General features: G+C 33.9%; 2 protein-coding genes and 2 non-coding genes across 5 annotated transcripts; 3 read left to right on the top strand and 1 right to left on the bottom strand.

Annotated features, from left to right (window-relative positions):
- The first annotated feature begins 2,679 nt into the window (after positions 1 to 2,679).
- Positions 2,680 to 8,677, top strand: LOC116030380 (ATPase ARSA2-like). Its single transcript, XM_031272611.1, has 7 exons — positions 2,680 to 3,157; positions 3,885 to 4,009; positions 4,730 to 4,880; positions 6,023 to 6,133; positions 6,526 to 6,664; positions 7,060 to 7,175; positions 8,180 to 8,677. The coding sequence occupies exons 1-7, from the start codon at positions 2,906 to 2,908 to the stop codon at positions 8,354 to 8,356; spliced, it is 1,071 nt and encodes a 356-aa protein (XP_031128471.1). The 5' UTR covers positions 2,680 to 2,905; the 3' UTR covers positions 8,357 to 8,677.
- Positions 8,678 to 13,943: 5,266 nt separating this feature from the next.
- LOC116030532 (polygalacturonate 4-alpha-galacturonosyltransferase-like) lies at positions 13,944 to 18,886 on the top strand. 2 transcript variants are annotated; one of them, XM_031272810.1, is made up of 10 exons: positions 13,944 to 14,218; positions 14,358 to 14,511; positions 15,048 to 15,082; positions 15,333 to 15,470; positions 15,587 to 15,653; positions 15,738 to 15,784; positions 16,029 to 16,363; positions 16,449 to 16,806; positions 17,307 to 17,894; positions 18,196 to 18,471. In XM_031272810.1, exons 2-10 carry the CDS (start codon positions 14,400 to 14,402, stop codon positions 18,469 to 18,471), a joined length of 1,956 nt encoding a protein of 651 aa, XP_031128670.1. In that variant the 5' UTR covers positions 13,944 to 14,218; positions 14,358 to 14,399. The 2 variants fall into 2 exon arrangements, with proteins under 2 accessions (XP_031128670.1, XP_031128669.1); XM_031272809.1 differs by having other exon boundaries at positions 13,945 to 14,218; positions 15,333 to 15,482; positions 18,196 to 18,886.
- A 4,220-nt stretch (positions 18,887 to 23,106) lies between these two features.
- Positions 23,107 to 23,200, top strand: TRNAY-GUA. The gene is made up of 2 exons: positions 23,107 to 23,143; positions 23,165 to 23,200. It is a non-coding gene; the product is annotated as a tRNA-Tyr (tRNA).
- A 51-nt stretch (positions 23,201 to 23,251) lies between these two features.
- TRNAD-GUC lies at positions 23,252 to 23,323 on the bottom strand. The gene has a single exon. It is a non-coding gene; the product is annotated as a tRNA-Asp (tRNA).
- Between the last annotated feature and the right edge of the window lie 814 nt (positions 23,324 to 24,137).

The raw sequence follows: 24,137 nt of genomic DNA on the forward strand, positions 1-24,137 counted from the left end.
GAAATGAAAGGCGTGGGAAAAAACAAGTTTTGTCTCGGCTTGCAAATTGATCATCTCCTTGACTGAATTTTTGTACACCAGTCCAACTACATAAGCAAATTATTAGAGAGATTCTGTAAGTGTACAAATGATACACGGTCCTTTGTTATTGGCTATATTATTTGTCAAAAATACACTTAGCCTATATCTAGTTTTTATTTGTTTTTGGACCGTCAGTCAGTCTGTCCGCCAGTGCTGAAAGGGAGGCTATGTCAGCGGATGCTGTCTCAGACAGCAAGCTCTCAACAAGGAATTAGTCAACATATTTATTTTGTGTGGCTAACAGTTTTTTAAGGGGTGTGGCTCTCATTTAATCAAGGATTATTCAGATATACTTTTGTGAGGTTTATTAAAGGATTCTAAACTATAAATATGAAGGCACTTGAAGCTCTAATCCCCATCTCTTCACACATTACATGTTCAGAGCTTCACACATGAATTTCAAGTGGATTAATTTGAAGAATTAATGGCGTTTTGCTACTGTCTTTGAGACTGACGTTGATGTTGCATCGTGGTGATGAATTGAAGAATTCCTAGCTTGCAGTTTTGCCAATTCAAGTGTAGATGTTGAAGGTTGTGTTGGTTTAGGACAATTGTATGTTTGGGCATATATTCCAACTGTTGTAACCTTGGTGATCATCTAGTGGATTGGGCAAAAGCTGAGTAGCCCTGCAGACATAGGAGTTTTAGCTCCGAACTGCGTGATCATTTCTTGTGTCCGGGTTCACTTCTTTTACTTTTGTTTTTATATTTGTTTGTCTTTTAGTATTATCTAATCTGGACTAATAACTATAAAAACGTTAAATAATTTCTGAACCCTTAAAGTCTTGCATTCAAGATCTACGAATTAATTACAGATTCTATATAGATAAATTACATATACTCAGCACTCCAATGGTGGTCCAATCCATAGAAGTGGACAAGGACCCATTTAGACCTAATAAGGAGGAAATGAGGATATTTTAGGACCCGAAGTTTCTTACCTAAGTGCTATTGGGGTTCTACTCTATCTTGCTAATAGCACTAGACCTGATATTGCCTTTTCAGTAAATTTATTAGCTAGGTTTAGTGCATCTCCAACTAGAAGACATTAGAGCGGAGTGAAACATATCCTCAAATATCTCTAAGGTACAAAAGATCTTGGTCTCTATTTTGAGAAAAATCAGGATATTACATTGGTGGGTTATTCAAATGCTAGCTACATGTTTAATCCCCATAATGCCAAATCTCATACTGGTTATGTTTTCCTTTGTGGAGGCACAACTATTTCGTGGAGATCTGTTAAACAAACCTTAGTTGCTAACTCATCTAATCACTCAAAGATTGTTGCTCTATGTGAGGCTTCACAATAGTGCGTATGGTTGAGGCCGTTTATACATCATATCAATAATTCATAATGTATAGAAAGCAAAGATGAAAATCCCACTATCATGTATGAGGGCAATGCGAATTATGCGACATGTGTTACACATATGACTAATGGGTACGTTAAGGGAAACATACAAAATACATTGCATCTAATTTATTTTACCCACATGAACTCTAGAATAGTGGCAAAATTCTTGTTCAGAAGGTTCGTTCAAGTTACAATCTCGACAAATATGTTCACCAAGTCCCTGACTACATCCACCTTTGACACAAAATTAGGATGAGTAAGCTTGGAAGATTGTTACCTCTAGGGGTATCAACAATCTCTAGATGTTTTTGATCAATTGGTCTAGATGGCTATCATAATCTTGAAGATTAAGCCCTGAAGGCATTTTGTTGTATTTTTCCTCTTAGTTAAGGTTTTTCACATTATGTTTTATTAGTCTAAGGTTTTTAATGAGACAACCAATGTAACAAATGATTACTCATACATCATGTACTATTTTCCTTAACTATATTTTTCCTATATGATTTTTCTAGCAAGGTTTTTAACCACGAATGATTATGGGAAGATAATATCCAAGGGGAAGTGTTATAATTATTTCAAATGTATGGCCATTATCTTAGTGGTTAGTTATTTTTCTAATTTTTAGGAATATATAACTTGTATGAACTATTCTGTTATGCAATGAATGAGAATCTCTAGTGCATTTTTTCTTTATATTCCCTTCTAGCTTTCTCTTTTCTCTTTGTTATCACGTATTGTGTACAAAGATTTTCACCAAAAATAAACTATGTAGAAGAAAAGCATAACAAGATTTTTACCGAACAACAACTATGAGAAAGAACAACATCATCATTCACAACATAGACTTTATTGTATATATGCATTTTAAGAAATTTTCAATGGTATGAAAAGTATGGTATCTATGGTTATAATAAAAAGGTGGAAACATCCTACACAAAAAAAAAAGGTGGAAACATTCTTATAAATAAAATGATAATTGCCAAAAACCTTGTGGTCTAGTGGCACCTGATGTCCCAGTTTACACTCCCACATGGATGGGGTGGATTCGAGAGTCAGTAGTACTCAAAATAAATAAAATGATAATTATTTTAAAAAATAATTTTTTTATTTGTAATAGTAACTACGTCATGTTTTTGATATTCTAAAAATTTTCTCAAGTATTTATAGGTGCAACTCAAGTACTTAACCATTTGCCAAAAAAGTTTCTTTGGGTATGACCGGAATTAATCATAAAAATTCGGGCTAAAATTCATAAAAACGAAGTAAGAGTGGACACGACATTGAACCTGGCTTTCAGGAGTTTGGACAAAGCAAAGAAAGAGCAAGGTAAAAACCTAGTAGGATCTTGTCACAGCATAGAAGAGGTAAGAGATCTCTTCCAGGAATTCTGCCGTTCTTTGATTTTGGGTTATTGTGTAAATCTCAACGCTAGAAGAGCAGCGCAAAACGAGTAGAGAAGGGACCTTATTCATGGCCGATACTCTAGAAGGCTCAGTGCAGAATATTTTAGAGCAGGATACATTGAAGTGGGTTTTTGTAGGGGGAAAGGGTGGGGTTGGGAAAACCACTTGCAGCTCCATTCTTGGTATATTACTCGCTCAGGTCCGATCCTCTGTGCTCATCATCTCTACAGACCCTGCCCACAATCTCAGCGACGCTTTCCAGCAGCGATTCACTAAGTTTCCCACTCTTGTCAATGGCTTCTCTAATCTTTATGCCATGGTACAATTTCTTGATTTCTTCAGTAGTTGCTTTCTTAGATCTTGTTTTGTTTACAGTATTTGGTTATTTGCTGTATAGGAGTCCTAATTTTGCCGTTATGATTAAAGGTGGGCTTTTTAGAATTGGTTATTAAATATTCTAATTCTTTAATGAATTTGAACAAGGGACCTCTCTTTTGGTTGGTTTTGGTTGGGTTTACTTGGGTTATGGTTTGGGATGATGGGGCTAATATTAGAGAGCAAGGGTTAGTTTCTCAGAAATTTGAATAATAACACCAATACCTGATGATAGGTTCTCATCCCTCTGGCATTTTGAATGATCTGAAATTCATATTCGTAGCTAAAGTTAAAGTTTTGATGGTGTGGGTTTCTACATCAGTATTAGATTTTGTGGTCTAAAACAACTAAACATTTAGGGCCCTTTTACTTACTGGAGAATTTCTCCAGTTTTCCAGAAAATTGGAGAATAGAAAACAGAAAACATGTTTACTAGCATAGTTTTCCATTTTGAAGTTTGAGTTTGAAGTTTGACTTTTAGTTGTATGAGTGAGATGCTATTATTTTGTTAATTTCCTTTGTTTTTCAGTTCTTGGGCATCTTGGTTTATATGGGGAACAATGGTTATCAGATCTTATTGCATTTTGAATCTTGTCTTAACGAATTTGATATACTTATATGCATCATGGTTTTATGGGTAGATATTTTTATTTTATTTTATTTTTCTTTAGGAAGTTGATCCAAATGTTGAGAATGAAGACACGGTTGGATCGGATGGAATGGATGGATTTTTGTCTGAGTTGGCAAGTGCAATTCCTGGAATTGATGAGGCGATGAGTTTTGCTGAGATGCTAAAGTAAGTCTTGTGGTTCTATGCAAATGTTATTGACTTCTAATTCACAGTGTAACAGTGTTAATGAAGTTCTGTTAGATCGTGATTTAAATGGAATGCAAAGCTAATCTGATAGTTTACTTACATGTGTAATTAACAGTTTCTTGAACTTGAAAACTTAATTTCATAAGAAGAAAAGTAATGATTTGTAAGCATTAAGTATAGAGAATTAGAGATGTTTAGGTTTCAAAGATTGGTTGAGTTTCACAAATTTCTCGTTTGTATTTCTTTACCTAGGGATGAAAGCAGGTTCTAACATTTGTCTGCAGATTGAGCCAACAAATGCTTTTCACTTTTTCTCAAAGAATCTCTTTTTTATTTTTTATTTTTTGGGGTGACAAGAGAAACCTGCCTTGTGACCCCCGGCAAAGGAACACAAGGTGGTAAACCAGCCTAGGTTTCCCATAGTTGACTGGCTCAAACCAAAAAGGCTGGGATTCGAACTCGTGACCTTGTGGTTACAAGTTTGCATCCTTATTCCTTAGCCATCTTTGCTAGGTTTACCAAAGAATCTCTCCTTTTTATTGGTTGGGGGATGGGTGTTGGGGTTAGGGAGGAGCAAAACGGATTATTTGTGATGTGAAATTCTTCAGAGTTCACGAACTATTGTTTCCTTTGGTACATATGATGTATCCCACCCCTTGGTGCCGATATATTAAATCAGTATGCGAAGTTCTTTTTCAGATTAGTGCAAACTATGGATTATTCTGTTATAGTTTTTGATACTGCTCCAACGGGTCACACACTCCGGTTATTACAATTTCCATCAACACTGGAGAAAGGCCTTGGAAAAATGATGAAATTGAAGAACAGTTTTGGTGGCGTGTTGAATCAGGTATGCCCCCATCCTCCTATGCTGTTCCCTTGAATCTTTTTTATTTTGTGTGTCTACTCTATGGGTTTCTATGCCTTACCTTTGTGTCTGCTGCCTTCTTCAATCTGTTAATATACTGCAGATTGCTGTTTACTGCTTTAGGCATCATTTGTATGGGAATTAGATCAAATGAGAACAAGCCCTTAGGAAAAAACTAAGAACCAATCTCAGCCATACATCTGGAAAAATCGAATGGATCAGATTAAATTTAAAAAAAAACGCGGTGGCATTTTCGTAATTGTGCAACTTAGAACACTATACTCTGCACTTCTCAGGATTTTCCAGGAATGCACATTATGTTGTTACAAAGTGCACGGTTAAGTATTACAAAGTGCAAGTTTAGTATTAAAAATTGTAGTTTGCAAAATGCGAAAAGTGAAGTGCGCTTAGGGTTTAGATTTTAGAATTTATGAAAGCTTTTTGGTTTTATTTGGTTTAGGGGTCCACTTTTTTTTATTCTTAGGGTTTAGCATTTACGGTTTAGGTTTAAAATTTAGTTATTTTCATTGATTTTTTAAAAGTTATCCATAAATGCACATTATGTTGTTACAAAGTGCAAAGTATAGTTTTAAAATTTGCACGGTAAAGTTGATGATAATTACAAAAATGCCACCACGTTTTAAAATAAAATTATCTAATCCGTCCGATTTTTACAAATGTAAGGTTGAGATTGGTTTTTAGTTTTCTCTTGGGTGTGTGTTCTCATGGGATCCTAAGCCATCTGAATGACCTATAGACCTAGAGTGTAGGCTAATTAAGTAATCTGACCATGGATAACTAATATAATGCACATTGGGTGATGAGAAAGTGTAATTACTAATCTAACACTGACTGATCCTGGCAAATTTCCACTTAATCCTCCATACTTGTTCAGTTATTCATGTGTTCTGATATCTGTGTATTTGTAAAAAACATTGTTTTTAAACCTGAAACAGTCACATAATAACCTCAATGCAGTCAGCTGTTGAGCATTTTTTTGTGTGATTTTATGACTCACGTAAGCTTAAATAGTCACACCATGTTTGTGAGTGCAAATATGAATTTCTGCTTTTGTAAGCTTGAATAGTCTGGCAATTATGATTTTTTATTTTATTTTATTGCAGGTGACTAGTCTCTTAGGCGTTGGTAATGAATATGGTGAGGATGCTATCCTTGGAAGGCTCGAGGGGATGAAAGAGATAATTGAGAAAGTTAACAAGCAGTTCAAGGATCCGGTAAGAACTTTCTTTAGAATGGTCATTTTCCAAGGAGGACCTTCATTACATTTTATATATGGCGGACTAAATTGAGTTAAAAACTGTGCTAATAAAGTGTCACTGTGAGGGAATCAGAAGCATGCAGTAAGGTTTGTACAGTGCTTGCAAATGTTAAGAGTCCCACATTGAAAAAGTAAGAGAGAATATATGGATTTATAAGGCCATGGGTTAGATTAACTAATTGCGGTTTGACCCGTGTGCATTATACCTTGAGTGACCTTGGCCTAATATTAGATTCTAACATTTTACAGGCATAGAATAATAGTTATTCATATTACAGCAAGAGCCTCTAGTATTAGCTTGTTTTTCCTTTATGGACCGTACTTCAAATATGCTGTCTATGTTAACAGGACTTGACGACATTTGTTTGTGTTTGCATTCCGGAATTCTTGTCGCTGTATGAGACTGAAAGGCTTGTGCAGGAACTCACGAAATTTGATATTGATACACACAACATCATTATAAACCAAGTGATTTTTGACGAAGAAGGTACTGTTCATATGTTCACAATTTTGGTACAGTGCTGTGCTACATGTATTTTATCTTTCCACTGTTGTAAAAATTGGCCTAGGCCGCTAGGCGCCCCTAGGCCAAGGGGATTTTACCCTTAGGCTGCCATTAGTCAGCCGGCCGATTAGTCGGCCGACTAGGCGGCCTAGGCAGCTGAGTCGCCCAAACTTGGCTCCCGAGTCAGCAACTCGACCAAGTGTTTTGTTTGTGTGTGTGTGTGCAATGTGTACAATGCTATGTTTTTCTTATTATTATTATTCGCCCGCCTAGGCACTAGGCGCCCCAGGGTGCCTAGTGATCTTTTATGTAGTATGACTTCCTATGAATAAATGAAACTAATAATTTTTGTGGACCTTTTGATTCTTTGTTGTTAGTTGTCGAGTCCAAGTTGCTCAAGGCTAGAATGCGGATGCAAGAAAAGTACTTAAATCAGTTCTACATTTTATATGATGACTTCAACATTACTAAATTGCCTTTGCTGCCACAAGAGGTATGGAGATCCTCTATGTAAAATATCTCAAGGCTTTAGGGAAAATAGCGCTTTTTCCTCTGAATTATATACTTATTGCATTTTCCTCCTGAATTATTCATGTATCCACATTTGCCTCAATTATTTTAAAAGTGACGATTTTCCTCCTCTGTGTTAAATAGGCTAATGGATTGTTAAAAATAAGGGCAAAATAGGTATTTCATTTGTTTTTCTTTCTCCAACCAATTATTGCTCATATGTGAGATTCATAATACACGCAAGAAAGAACAAACGCCATTTACAAATATTATAATTATAATTTTAACCTAATGCTAGCAATAGAATTAAGACTTAAACCCAAATAATTCATTATTGCTAAATTTGTGTTTAAGTCTTAATTCTATTACTAGCATTAGTTTAAAATAATAATGATAATATTTACAAATGGTGTTTGTTCTTGTTTGCATTTATTCTGATTCCTACATATAAGCAATAATTTTTTGGAGAAGGAAAGTGACTTGAATTACCTATTTTGCCCTTATTTTTAACAATCTAAAAACCTATTTAACATGGAGGGGGAAAAATCACCACTTCTAAAATCTAAAATGATTGAGGGTCAAATGTCGTGAATAATTCAGGGGGGAAAAACGCTATAAGCATATAATTCAAAGGGAAAAAGTGTCATTTTCCCTAAGGCTTATCTATATGATATTTTTAACAGTTTCGTTACACACTAATAAACAGCATAGGGGAAATCTAAGGTGCCTTTCAGTACCTACCGTGCTGCGTAGGTAACTTGTAATTGGTAGGTAAATTAAAGTTGTACTCCCTCCTCTAGTACCTCTTGCGAAACGAAAGATACAACTCTACAAAGCACATGGTATGGTCACGAAAGGCACCGTAAAGGCTCCCACAAACTAGACACTATATGCATATATCTTGCAAAAGGCTATTTAGTGTTGCGAGTTTTGCAAGCCTTTGATGTGCATCTGAAGTTCCCCTCCCAATCATTACCTGTTTCGTAGGTTTGTGGTGTTGAAGCTCTCACGGCATTTTCGCACAATTTTACAACACCATACCAACCTTCTCTTGTCCGAGGCTCGGTTGAAGAGCTGGAGCAACGGGTATCTGTATTAAGGGAACAATTGAAAGATGCCGAAGTGGAATTAGAAAAGCTTAGAAAAGGGAAACAGAAGGCATGAGCTCCAGAGGGCGGGCGAACATCATCTTCTTGTTTTTTTTTGCTCTGCTTTAGCATATTTTTGGATGCCTCTCTCTCTCTCTCTCTCAAATATGGAATGATTTGTTCTATTAATTCATAGGTACTTTGATATTACTCAATAATTTGTATTGGTTTCTTGTATGTTGTGAGAAATGACAAATGAGTTTATTTAGACATTAAGGAGTAGCTTTTAGCTTGAGGTGAAATCAGAGGACAATTATGAGTACTCATAGGAACTGTACTTTTACTTACATTTTTATTACCATAGTCTTAAATATTTTACCTTTGTTTCGTTGGTGAATTCCAATTTTCACTCCTCTAGCCTACAAATTGCATCATAATGATCTTATGAGTCAGTTTTATAGCTTGAGTCTTCAAAGTTTGGATCTCTCGATAATATTTATCAATTGTCTTATTACTTGACAGATTCTATGTAACTGCTTCTCAAGCTCAAAGTAGTTTGTGACTGGTTGGAATGTATGCCTAAGCATTGTCCTTTGTGGCTTTGTTTGTCCCAAGTAATTATTGGTGAATCATGAGTAAACTCCCTTTGTCCTTTGTCTGTTCCAAGTAGTAATTGGTAAATCATGAGTAAAATCCTTGTGTTCTTCCTGTTGCTTCCACCAAGTAACTGCATTACTCCTAAAAGATGAAATGGCTAATCTAACATCTGTAAGAGGTTTTTTCACTTTTAGTCTCATGAGTATGTGACCATTTTCATATTTAGGATGTGTTTGGAAAGCAGGAAATGGTTTTTGGAAAATGATTTCTGGAAAATGAGTCATTTTCCAGAAAACATTTTCCTTTCTTGTGTTTGGCTGCAGAACAGAAAACTGTGTTGGTGTGTTTGGCTCATTTTCCAGAAAATGGGTAGGAAAATGAACAGAATTATATAATTGAATATTTTAATTAATTTGTTTAAATGTAACAACATTTATAACAAATATACAATTCAAAAAATAAAATAATCACAACAAAATAATATCTATCTCATAAAAAAAATAAAAAAAAGTGGCGCACTGGTTTCAGATGTCAAATAAAAAAAAAAAACTCATAATATCTATCTCATAATAAAAAAATAAATTATTACTTAAAAACAAAAAGAAAAAGTTGAAGATGTCAAGAAGATGGGATGAAGATGAATAAGTTAAAGCATTTAGGAGGCCTAAGAAGATGGAAGAAGCAAAGGAGAAGGAAGAAGCAAACTTCCGAAAAATGACTTCCCCCAAAAAAAAAGGGGAAGTCATTTTCCATAAAATTGGGCTTATTTTCCATTGACCAAGAAGTTAATTTCCATTGACTCTATTTTCCCCCTCCTTCCCAAACACCAAAAACCCAGAAAATGATTTCTAGAAATCATTTTCCGGGTTTCCAAACACACCCTTAGTCTCCAATTATTAAAATATTTAGATTTAAATCTCATGACTATTGAATCATTGCCACATTTGGTTCCTTAGTCCTTACTATTAAATTTTTTTAATTTTGTCTCATATCCTTGTCACATTTGGTCCTTCCAACCTAAAATCCAGCCATCGATGATAAACTTTTAGGCAAATGAATTATCTTAAGAGTAAAATTGTTATTTTCTTAATCTTTTTTCATAACTTATTTTTTTTCCTCCCAAATAACTTTGTTCATGTTTTTTTTTTAATTTTTTTTTTATTTTTAACCACCATTCTTCTTATTCTTTTTCACATCCTCCTTTTTGGTCATTCATACTTGGTTTCTATCATTTTTTGTTGCTTTTGGTATTTTGGAAGCATTAATCTGAAACTTTATAGCCATTGAAATTTTTTTATGGACGCATAGAAAATATGGACTATTAACCTGGATGATAAAGGGTTGAGAAAAAAATAAGTTTAAGAAAAAAATATTAGAAAATGACGATTTTACTTTTAGATAATTCAAATGCCTGAAATTTTTTCACATGTAGCCAGAATTTAGGCCGGATAGACCAAACATGGCAAGAATTTAAAAGTCGTAGGACCAAATCTTAAAATTTTAATAGTCGGGTACCAAATATGACAAGAATTTAAATGCCATGAGACTAAATCTAAAAATTTTAATAGTTGGGGACCAAATGCGGAAATGGTCCCATACTCGTGGGACAAAATGTGGGAAAAAAACTACCTTTGTTATTTCGTTATTTTTGTTTGAAGCAAATAAACGATAACATTAATTCAAATAAGAGGATAAAACATTACAAATGATGGAGGGAGGGTATGAAAGCCACTCCGAGCAATCAGACGTAGAAACAAACTGCCTAGCCAATTGGTGGGCTGCCTGATTTGCAGATCGTTTAGTGAAAGTTAAAAACACTTGAGCAAAAGCACTCATAAGGTTTTTTATATCCCTAAGAATTAAATGAAAGGAACAATTACCCGTAGTAGAGTTAAGGCCTTGAACTACTTGAAGTGAATAAGTTTCGATGTGGATATTACCAAAATTGAAGGACTTGAGCCAGCTGAGAGATTTTCTAATCGTCGCAGCCTCTACGTCTCTAGAAGTAAAAATTCCCCACCAATGAGAACCTTTTGCTGCAACAAAGTGGTCTTGGTCATTTCTAAGGACACATCCAAATCCCATGTAAAGACTGTCTTTATTTATGACCGCATCGACATTTAATTTGAGGAAGCCTAGTTGAGGCTTGGTCCATTGGTCCTTCTTTGTTGTAGTGTGATGCAAGTTGTGATTGCTTCCTTCCATGGCTTCTTTCCAGTCGTTGTAGTATGTTTGTGTTCTCCTAATGGTAGTGTTAGGAGATTCCCTACTTTGGTTATGCACTTATGCCACAGTTTGTTGTTCCTTAGGGTCCATATACTCTAGCAAGCCATAATGAGGGTGCAAGTTTGTTCTGGAGTCCTACTGAAGGTGTCATTAACAAGCCAATCATGAAATGTTGAGGTGTTGACATTCTAATTGTGGACACCCAAGTAGCTCCAACATTCTTTTGCAAAATCACATTCCACAAATAAGTGGAAGCTAGATATATTTTTCCCCATTTGCACACAGTAAACACTTGTCATGACAATTTACACACTTAGGAGTGTTTGGTTCGCACATGGGAATCGAAATTGGAATGGGAATAAATACTTAGTAATGGTAATATGTTTTAGTGAAAATATTTTGCATGTTTGGTAGTATGGTGAAATTGGAATGATTACTAATATTTTTTTTGGTTATTTATGATCCTATAATGAGAATAAATGTTTTAAAAATACAGGAACAAAAAATCAAGACAATTTATTATAATATAAAGACATCCAAAGCACCAATATGTACAAAAAAAAATTAAAAACAAAAATCTAAAAACACTAATCCAAACTTAAAAATCAAATTACCAATTAGGAGGGAAAATAATGGAATGAAACCCCTATTTTATTAGGGAATGAGTTTTCTACTTAAGAGGGTAATCAAATCTTATAGTAGTGTTCTAGAAACCTGTCAACCAAACAATAACAATAACTTTGATTTCCATTCCTTATAGCTAAACCCATGAGCCAAACACACCCTTAATCATTTCTAGAAAGTCTTTTGTTGGTAAACACATAATAATCAATCGTTATATCGTGGACCAGGGTCCACAATGCACTGTGGACCCTGGTCCGAAACGATGTCGTTTAACTAAATTAGTGGAGAGTTGGCGTGCGACGGACACCGTTCCGTCCGTTCAATCCCCGTTATGTGTAATTCTGTGTATTTTATGTGTAATTCTGTGTATTCTATTAAGAGATTATGTGTATTTTAATATATAATTCTGTACATTAATAATTTGAATGTCATGTCTCATGAAACATAAATGGTAATACTTGGATTTATGATTCTGTGTATTCTATTGAGTGTTTATGTGTATTCTATTGTATATTTCTGTACATTAGTAATTTCAATACCATACCTCATGAAACAAGAATGTTAATACTTAAGGTAGTGATTCCTGTGTATTCTATTGAGTGTTTATGTGATTCTAGTATATAATTATGTGCACTATTGGTTTTCAATACCATACACAGGATCCGTGTAAAGAATACACAGAATGTCAAAACATAATGCATAGAAAATTGTCACACACGTACAAATAACTGATCTTAGTGTTTACACTACTCCAATGGTTAACACACACAATTCATAACCATAATACACATAATTCATAACCATAATGTACATAAATGATAACACCAAATACACAAACACATCAGAACCTACGCATAACTCATCTTACACTACTCAAGTGATTAACATACATAATTGAAATGGATGTATAGAATTCGTGGCCAGAATACACAGAATGTCTAAACAGAATGCACAGAATATCATCACAAAATACACAGAACTCATCTTATAAGTTAACAGCTGAACAGGAAACGAGATTTCCAAAAAAAAAGTCATTAATTTAAAAAAAAAAATTCAAAACGATGTCGTTTTGGATTAGGGTGCACAATGCATTGTGCACCCTGGTCCAGGATATAAATTGCCCATAAGAATATTCGGGTCAATTTTTAATTTCTTTAGTAGTTTGTTCCTCACAAAGGACTTTATAGCAGCTCTTGACTAATGCCATCTTATTCTGGTCCTAGATTATTTTGTCTTGCACAATCTGTCTAGTAAGAGCTAGGAATTTTTAGAATGAGATATGCATCTCTTTAACATGTACTTGATTATTTCTTCGTCCCATTTAATTTTGTCTGGGTTCATAAGATCAATTGTTGTTACTTGTTCCATTTGTGATAAGGATATGATACAAGCTTAGCTTTGACTTGTATTTGTCCAGGAACCAATTATCATCCCAAATAGGCACTTGATTACCATTGCCCACTCTCTATCCAGAATGCTTGGGATTATGTCAGAATCTATGATTGATAATTCTTTGTTTGATGAAACTCAAGAATCTCTTTCTTGTTTTTGCCAAACAACTAATAATGGTTAAATAGGTCAAAATTGGTTAATGGACTAATTATTTACCAAACATGACCATTATTTTGAAATGTCCATAGCTAAATGTCGTTGTCATTATAACTTTATTTAGTACCATATTCGAAAATATAAATGTCGTATGCCTTTCAAAAAAATATAAATGTCGTATGTTAATACAATTTCTAATACAATATATTTTTTCTTACTTTTCCTATTCGTAATACAATTTTAGATTAAAATTACTAATCGTAATAATACAGTACATATACTTCCCTACAACGTAATCTATATCTATATCTATACTATTAATAAAAATAAAATCTTCCATTTTAACTTTTCGCCCAAAACACTTATATACTATTAAAGTTTGCCTAATATCATAAAATATGGTAATATAATTCCTATTCGTACTATAATTGTACATTAAAATAGGGTGAAAATGTTATTTTTACCTTGCGTGAAGTGAAAAAAGACGAAGCTAGTGTGCAGACACATTGCACATGTGAAAATACTAATTATGATAAAAACAAAAGCTCTAATTTCTAAAAAACACTTAAAAATTTGGGAAACAAATCACCCAAAAGAAGATGGTTGTTTTCCACTGTTTCAGCATCTGGGGTCCTCCGACGTCGTTTCATCCTCGTTTGGCGCGGAACGTCCAGGGTCCAGAGTCCAGAGATTTAAAAATTAAAAGAGAAAGTAAAAACAGAAAATAAATCGGGAAAGAAAAAAGAATTTGAAAAAAAAGAAAAAGAGAAAAGAAGAGACCAAATTCTCAGATTTCATCTTCTTCAAGTCCTCAATCCCTCTCACCTCCTGGGGTTCGATTTGGTGCAGATAACTGTATTAATCCATGCATTTTCCTCTTTGAGATTTACTGTTAATGAACAGATTCCTCTGATAGGTGGAAAGCTCTCTAGAGATTCCCTCTGTAAGTCTCTGTCTCTCTCTTTCGTTGTGTGTGGGCGCGTGTATGCATATTCTTACATGTTTTTGAATCTTCAGGAGTGTTCTAACCTTATTTGAGCTATCTCCTGTTTTCACTTTTGATTTTTAATAATTGTGAACAGGTAATTGCATTGAAGTGGGGCTTATCGGGTGTGCGTAGCCAGATGAACGGGGTTGGTGGCTCTCGCTTCCCCATTGTGTTCTTTGTTTTATGTTCATGCGCTGCTCCTTTGATTTTGTTTGCTGGCCGCGGCCTCTATACCTCTGTTAAACTTGGTTAGTATCCAATGCTGATCTGCGTACTCAACATAGTTTCGTGTTTAGATTCATATATTGTACTATGGTAGTGTTGATAATTCCATTTTAGAAATTGGATTTGGTGTTTGCATTTGTTAAATTTATATGGGAATCCGTGTCTTGTGATGTGTGATTCACCAACTTTGTGCTTTTCTGATGGTTTTTATATGGAGGTGGTTTAGGATATAAGAGCTGACGGAAAGGAACAAGTTGTTAGTGGTCGTGTGAAGAATGTATGAGGGTTAGTTTGCTAGGTTGAACTTGTCTTTAGCTAAGTGATAAGTGAAATAGGAAATCAGCAGTGCTGTTGAGATGAGTGTGTGTTGAGTTTTAGTTTGTAATACTGTGGATAAGTGGATTTGCCTTTAGCTAGTGTTTTGAGCTTTTGACGATCCATCGAACTGCTAGGAAACTTTGTGCAATTTATTTATTTATTTATTTATTTTTCCTGTTATTCGCTATTGCAGTAGTGCATAATTGGTCAAAAACTTGACTTTGTTTATATCTTTCTGCAGATCAACATCAGTTTTCAACCTTTTCAGGCAAAGAGGTATCATTCTTTGTTGTGTATTTATCAGGTGTCTAGTCTTGTGATGCTTATTATGTTTTTATAAGTCATTTCAATGAACTACAGGCTCTTGAATGCAGCATGATGTTCTTTTGTTTTTTATTTTTTATTCTTTTCCTCTATTCATTGTTTCATTTTTTAGTTCAACCATATTCTCTGGTCCTCATTTGTGGTAATTATTTACTGTCTGAAACTTTATTTTTCCAACCACAATAAATATGCATATTTTCAGGTGTTTGATGTAATCAAAACCAGTGCAGAGGATTTGGGGCAAGTCATTCCTGATTCCTTCAGCAAGAACAATTTATTGGCTTCATGGAGATTTGCTAGACAAGAAGTGTTGGCTAAGAATAATTCCACCTATTTGGAGGTTGGGATGATGGTCAGGCTTAAGATTGGATTTTATGATTTCATATATTCAATGCTTCCATGAATGCAATTCCTAAATGTGCTGATTAATATTATTTTCAATGTTCGATTGAATAGTCAAATAAAATAGCTAACCATCTCAAACAAAATACCTCAAGAGGGAAGCAGGATGTCTCTTTAGATGGTATATATTTATGCATTCTAATTATCTTTGTAATGCTTCATGCATAAATTAATATGAACTAGACAATGCTTTATTCTAATACAGATGAACATTCTCAGTTGCTGGACTCACCTGCTAAACTAGCCAGGAGGGTAAGTATACATGTCCATCTATCTTTAATAACTTATTTTGATGATGAGGTTACTCTTGATGTGAAGAAGTGAGAAGGAAACTTAACTTCTAATGTAGTAATGTTAACCCTTTTAGTATGCCCACGAATTTTTCTTGTGTATTTATGTGCATGTTTTTGTGTGGTTGAGCGACTGAATCCATCCCTGCTTTTGTTTTGTTACCTTTTAATATTTGAGTTTTAGTTTATTATTACATACCCTGCAGCAATTGAGGCAGAAAAGACATGAAAAACGTGTTGCTGATTTTGCGAAACAAGATGATGAAGTGACTGTAAAGCTTGAAAGTGCAGCCATGGAACGTTCTAAGTCAGTTGACTCTTCCGTTCTGGGGAAGTATAGTATATGGAGGAAGGAAATTGAGAATGAGAATTCTGATTCAACAGTACGCTTAATGAGAGATCAAATGATTATGGCAAGGGTATACATTAGTATTGCAACATCTAAGAAGAAGCTTGACTTAGCAAATGAGTTAGAACTACGATTTAAAGAAAGTCAGCATGCCTTGGGGGATGTAAGTGCTGATTCTGATCTACCCCACAGGTAATTTATGTTAGTTGATAAAATTCATAAAGGATAGACATCTTTGTGCATGTGTCATGCAATTAATTGGTCATTTGCTGAACAGTGCACATGAAAAAATAAAAGCTATGGACCAATTGCTATCAAAAGCACGTGAACAACTATATGACTGCAAACTGGTTACTGAGAAGCTGAGAGGCATGTTGCAAACTGCAGATGAGCAAGTCAGGAGTTTGAAGAGGCAAAGCACATTTTTGAGCCAATTAGCTGCCAAGATGCTTCCAAATGGGATCCACTGCCTATCCATGCGCTTAACTATTGATTATTACCACCTCCCTCTTGAAAAAAGGAAATTTCCTAAAAGCGAGAATCTTGAAAACCCAGACCTTTACCATTATGCCCTCTTTTCTGACAATGTTTTGGCTGCTTCTGTCGTTGTCCATTCAGCTGTCATGAATGCTAAGGTATGGGGTTTTCTTGTGGCCTTCTTCTAAATCCATTGTTTGAATTACATTATTTTAATTGTGTCACCTTGTAGAACAGAAATTCCTGTTTAGGCATTAAGGTTTTATATAATTCATCTATGTCTCAGTTTGTGAATAAATCCAATTGTTAAGTCAAATTCATTTGTTACCATCCAATTTACATAGTTTTGAATGCTTGAGAGGATTTTCCATTTTATTCTCAGCATTCAAGGGAGTTGCTCCTGGGGATATAACAATTTGGATTTTCCATTTATTTTATCCATTTAAGAAGGAAATGATACAAGGAAAAAAAAGATTTGGGAACTTTCTTGTACTTGGACATCGCATCATAAGTTCTTTTTATTTGTTCTGATGGATCTCCCCTAGCTAGACACAATGACTTACTATACATTTCAAGTCTGGGAATGGATTAGAGTGTTGTATTTAGTACTTGTATAAGACATTCTGCTAATTGGAAATGCTACATGGCTGTCTTGCAGGAACCTGAGAAACATGTGTTTCATCTTGTCACTGATAAATTAAACTTCGGAGCTATGAATATGTGGTTCTTGTTAAACCCCCCTGGAAATGCTACCATCCATGTTGAAAATGTTGATGAGTTTAAGTGGCTGAACTCTTCTTATTGTGTTGTTCTCCGACAACTTGAGTCTGCAGCAATGAAGGAATATTATTTCAAGGCTGCTCATTCAACCACCCTTTCTGCTGGTTCTTCTAATTTAAAGTACAGGAACCCAAAATACCTTTCCATGCTTAATCACCTCCGATTTTATCTCCCTGAGGTTTATCCGAAGTTGGATAAAATCCTTTTTCTTGATGATGACATTGTTGTTCAGAAAGACTTGACCCCATTGTGGTCCATCAATCTTAATGGAAAAGTGAATGGCGCAGTTGAAACCTGTGGTGAGAGCTTTCACCGTTTTGACAAGTATTTGAATTTCTCAAATCCCCACATTGCCAAAAACTTTGATCCAAATGCTTGTGGATGGGCATATGGGATGAACATGTTTGATCTTAAGGAATGGAAGAAGAGAGACATAACTGGCATTTACCACAAATGGCAGAACATGGTGAGAAATCTTATTCCTTTTCATCTATGTTCATTTTCAGTCTCTCAATGCTATATGAATTCTGGTATATGCATAGCACTAGAAGTTTTATTTGTTACTTATTTATTTTTTTTTTTTAAATGTTATATGAAAATATTTTGTTTATAAAGTGATTGGTTCCTTGAATATTTTCTAATGTGTTGCAACTGTATAACTGAATTGCAAGTTGAGTTGCAATAAGTGCCGGTCTTAGGTAGTACTGTAGTAGTATAGAATGGTGCCTAGTCTTCTAACTTGTTTTCTGGCTTCCTTTTGAAATTAGAATGAGGAGAGGGCTCTGTGGAAGCTAGGGACTTTGCCTCCTGGGCTGATCACATTTTATGGGCTTACACATCCTCTTGACAAATCATGGCATGTCCTAGGTCTGGGTTATAGCCCCAGCATTGATCGGAAAGAGATTGAAAATGCTGCTGTTATTCACTATAACGGGAATATGAAACCATGGCTAGAGTTGGCAATGACAAAGTACAAGTTATACTGGTCCAAGTATGTAAAATTTGATCATCCCTACATCCGTGGCTGTAAGCTAAGTAAATGAAGAGTGACAAAAGCATGATGCAATCAGGTTGCTTCTTTCATCCTGGTTGATAGACAGACTGGCCACACTACTTTGATCATCTTATATGGTAGGCTGTACACTTCTTTCTCATCCGTGTTGCAGATTTCTCTCATTGTTTATTCTTGCCATTCTATTATTTCATTCGTTATACCTACTCGGGTATTCAAGATCTGTTATGCCTGGCTACCTGCAAATGCTTGTGGACCTAAAATAAAAATGTCAGTAAGATGTATTCTTTGAACAGCTAACATGTGTTGTAGAATTTACTCCCCGTGGGCATTGAATATAAATGTTCCACCCCTTCGTTGTATTTGTCTTTAGCATGACTTGTTAAAAAAATTGCTACTCAGATACATTCGTAATTCTATTACACAAAAATGGGTTTTCTTGCTGATTTTCTTGTTGAAGAGGGCAAACAATATTTTGATTGTTTAGTAGTCCACTACTCCACTATGGTGTTTGTTTGTCTGTTTTTTTTTTGTTTTTTGTTTTTTGTTTTTTTTTATTATTTTTTTTATTTTTAAATTTAGTCTTTAATTAATAATTTGATTTAATTTTGCATTCGCTTTCAATGGTTGTATCTAATTTTTTTTTTTTTTTTTTTTTTACAAATTATATTTAATCTCCGTGAAATGTGAGAGTATTTAGTTGAAAAGTTGTTCTTACATAGTGTATATTTTCAAAAATCTCATTCTACCTTCCAAATGAAAAGTAAATAGTAAATTTTCTTCGTCATGATTTTTATTTTTTTTGAACTCTATTATATTAAACTATTAAAGTGCCTTTTAACTCAATAAATTTACTTTTTGAGTTTTTGAATTGGAGATGGAATGAAATTGATAGAGTTAATTCTAGCAATGGTCCTCCGACTGTTGATTTTCCAAAATTAGTCTCCGATTTTTTATTTGGACAATTTAAGTCCCTTGACTTTTAAATTATTTTCAATGTTGGTTATTTCGTCAAATTTTGGTTAAGTTGAGGTCAAATGGAGGGGTAAAATTGTCCTTTCATCTGTTTACTGTATTATTATTTGTATTTCTCTTATCCTATACGCTATATATATATGAATATAATTTCATTATATGACTTAGGCTGTGTTTGGCAGAGCTTATTTAGGAGCTTATAGCTTATTTTAAGCTACTAATAAGCTATAAGCTTTGTTTGGTAATGTTCTCAAAATAAGCTAGTAGCTTAAAATAAGAGCTTATTTTGAAACGCTACTTCATGTAGCTTATCAAAAATAAGCTAGTAGCTTCTTAACTTTTTTCCATCTTTATCCTTATTATTTTATATAAATGATATCATTTATCCCTCCCAATTAAAACTCTTTTAGCCTTTTTTCTTCAATATGTTTCGTTGTAATTTTAATTTGATATTTGTGTTTGATCAATAATTTTTGTATGAACTAATTTTATGAATTATAAACATCTTGTTTTACTTTATATATTTTCAAATATATGTTCTTACTTTATATTTTATTAAATTATATTGATTTCATTATTTTATATTTTAATATGTAAACAAACCTATTTACATTTAAAACTATTTAACTTTTATGAAGATGTCCTTTTATTCTTTTTACATTTATCAACTTATCAAAAAGCTAATTTTACCAAACACTTTTAAGCATAACAGCTAGCTTAACAGTGTTAGGAACATCATGTAATAGGTTTTGATGATACCAACTGTTAAGTAGAAATCCCCAAGTCTCGATGCATAGGCAAAAACGTTGTAAGTTCGACAAATAAACCAAGAGCGAAAATACAACCGGGTAACTTTGAGCTCAACTCGGAAAATATTTAAGCTTGAGGGAAATTTGTTTGAACATCTTAGAAGTCTCGTGTGTTGTAATCATATAGACAGATCAGAAGAAAGCATGGGANACTGTTATACATCCAGAAGGTGACCGAAGCTGCTCTACATCAAAGTTGATTCAACGATAGCTTGTGGTCAGATTGGAGTCTGTTACATTCAACTGTGACAACCAAAAACACCTTGCTTTGGATTAAGCAAGAGAGGTGGAGTAACCTGGCAGCTGTCCGAGTGAAAGAAACCTGAGGCTTGACGCGGGCTTGGTGATCAAAGGTCAAGTGCTCGAGAGGTGGAGTAGCTGGAAGCGGGGAGAAAGACCTTGGAGAGGCGGAGTAACCTGGGAGCTGTCTTGTGAAGATCCTGAGGCTTGACGCGGGCTTGGTGATCAAAGGTCAAGTGCTCGAGAGGTGGAGTAACAAGAAGCGGGGCGAAAAACCTGAGGCTTGAGGCGGGCTTCGTGATCAAAGCTCAAGCGCTCGATATTGTACTAAATTAAGGGAAGTTTTTAGTGCAATCCTTCCAGGGAGTTTCTGGAAGAAGAGTGGATGTAGGCGGGTTGGCCGAACCACTTAAAAATCTCTCTTGCATTTACTTACTGTTTTTATCTCTCGCTAACCTCTCGATTGCACTGCATATAAACGCACTTCTCGAACTAACTCAAACTCGTGCTAACTAAAAGGGGATAACATTTCTGCTGCGCATAAAACTTTGTCTTCACCTCGTGAGGTATCGAACCTAAACATCCTAAGTTCAATACACACGAGAGGTTGAAAAGATTTGCAAAATCTTATACAAGTCTATTCACCCCCCCCTCTAGACTTGTACCCCATCCCCTTGGGACCAACAAACAGCTCTTCAGATTTCAGTTTCGAGCTTATAGCTTTTCAGCTTTCAGCTACTTTTCAACTTTCAGCTACCGTTTCAGCTAGGTTTGCCAAACATAGCCTTAGATTGAGCTAGCTGGCCAATGAGCACAACTAACCAATTACAACAGCAATGCTTTAACTTTCTGTGCGCTTGCAGATTTTGTTAAAATTTTGCAACATTTACATAATAAAAAAAAAGACTAATCAATTTTTTCAGTGCAAATTCCATTGCAATTGTTTTTGTATCAAAATTTTTTCAATACAAATTAAATTTAATTAATCAAAGAACAAAAAAAAGTGTTAATATTAATATTAATTAAAAAAAACTAATAAGTCGCTTGACACATTAGTAAAATCCATTCAAAATAATGTCTCAAAGAGTCACTCACATTCTCACTTATATCTATCAATTATCTTATACGTACTTTTATATATGGAGTATGAAGTAGGGTTGTTTACTAAGCTGAAAATATAGAGAACTTTCAGGAAAAAATAGAAAATTTGAGAAGTGAAAAAATGAAAAATGAAAAACTTGTTTATTAAAATCAATTCCTTAACCTAGCTTTTCATCTCCATTCTTCCGTTTTTGTATGATTTTTGAGAAATCAAATTAAAATTTTGAAAACTATTTTTTTAAGGTAAAAACTTAATTCATTAAATCATAATTCAAGCAGTTTACAAGATAAGAAGGAGGAATGTCAAACCATTCCTCGCAACCTGACAAAGAAAAGGCATCCATTGCAATAGTGTGGGCGACACAACATATATAAGAATGAGTTTATTGATCAAATTAGTTTATATTCAATTAAAGACTATGTAAAACTAAAGCTAAGAAACACAATTTAGGAAGATGATAATACTACTGCTATATTCATATGTTGGCCAATTGTTTGTTATATATAACTCATTTTTCTTAGCTCCAACAACCTTAGCTTATCCACAATCTTCCCTTTCTAGATAGTTTCGTACCCAACCCTATCATGAATGAAGTAATGGATCGAGAATTAATAGAGATCTGTTAATAATCATATACCAAATGTTATCTATCATTAACGTACGTAAGTGTTCTAATTTTTTAAATATAAAACTTTATTTTAATAAGTGACCTATTCAAATTTGGGTAATACTTATTTTTACATTTTCATATAAAAGTATTACATTTTTCATAAAAAAAATATTACATATTTTCCTTTTAAATCAAAATGTAAAAGTATTACATTTTTAGTAAAAGTAATAAACATTTTATTCTTTATTAGTATTACATTTTTCAGTATAAGTATTACATTTGATATTGACCCGACCCGTACCGTCTCATGAATAATGATCCGTGATAGTCTGACACAAGTTTTTGTCTTTATTTTTTATTAGTATTACATTTTTCAGTATAAGTATTTAATTTGATCTTGATCTGAACCGTCTCATGAATAATGGTCCATGAGACGGTCTCACACAATTTTTTTTTCCTTTAAATTTTAATGCAAATGTAACGTGGGAAAACAAGAATAAAAATTTTAATATATTAAGTGATAATTGATAAATTTGTGCTATTTTTATGAACCTAAAATATTACTATAATTCTATGGAAAATTTAAAGTATTAGTATTATGTTTATGAAACTGGTCCATGATATAATTTTTATGAATCAGAATCAAATTGCGCTCCCAGTCTCTAACTATAATTTTTATAACTCGTGGTCTAGTGGCATTCGGTGTCCTGGTTAACACTTCTACATGGATGATGGGAGTGGGTTCGAGCCTCAGTGGAGGCAACTGTTGACTTGACTCTTTGTGCTTCAGTAGGTTGAGAAAGTAGTTATGAACAAATACTACATTGTAACAGAGTCAGTAGTACTCAAAAAAAAAAAAAAACTATAATAAAATTACTTGACTTAATCCTATTTCAATAAATAAAGCTTATTGGGGGCTCAACAATGTATCCGACCTTAGCTCAGTTGGTAGAGCGGAGGACTGTAGTTGGAGTATGCCCAGACTGGAATCCTTAGGTCGCTGGTTCGAATCCGGCAGGTCGGATTTTTGTTTGTTATTATCATTAAAAAAAGGAAATCCAAAGAATAGTTGAAGCGCCGTTGCCGGGGATCGAACCCGGGTCACCCGCGTGACAGGCGGGAATACTCACCACTATACTACAACGACTTTGATGATATGGTGTATTAAACAAACGTATATAAACTATAAAACAAGGCATCCATCCAATTGACGAGAGCTAGAGAATGATGCGGGAGATATCAAGCAAAATAGTATCGAACACATAGGTTACGTAGTATCTGTTATATACTTTCTCAAATATTTTTAACCCAAAAAATCTCAGCCTCCACCACTAACGTTTAAAGTTATGACCATTCATTTGGAATGGTAATCGAGATGTCATTACAGTACATGATAGTTGGCAAATGTATCGGTTATATATATAACAAAAATAACTTGAATTCTAACAAAAAAGTATTCCCTCTGTCTCATTTTATATGTTTAGTTCCGTTAACGAGATATAATTAAAATTATTTTTAATCTAATTTTTTATAATTTTAAGTTTGTATTAATATATAAAATTTATATATTTAGAAAATACATTAAAAATACTATTAAACAAAAAAATTAAATTTAAAAATAATTTAAAAAATACTAAATAAAAAAGAAAGAAAGAAAGAATTAATTTGACTAATGAATAGTAATCATGACAAGTAAAATAAGACATAGGAAACAACTTTTAGACTTCCATGAGTACTATGGACTCTATTACAAGGTAGTGCTTACCGTTCTTAATTTTTTTTTTTTTTTTTCAATTTTCTTCTCTTGTGTGTATGTATATATAGAGGTTTCTAACGTCTATTTTATCAAGGAATATATGTAGCCAAAACTTTCTTTTATTATCTTTATTGTATGTGAGCTAATATACACCAAAAGAAAAGACATAAAAAAATTGTTAATATTAATATTAAAAAAAAAAACT

Source organism: Ipomoea triloba, chromosome 9 (genome assembly GCF_003576645.1).
Source record: "Ipomoea triloba cultivar NCNSP0323 chromosome 9, ASM357664v1".
Lineage (NCBI taxonomy): Eukaryota > Viridiplantae > Streptophyta > Magnoliopsida > Solanales > Convolvulaceae > Ipomoea > Ipomoea triloba.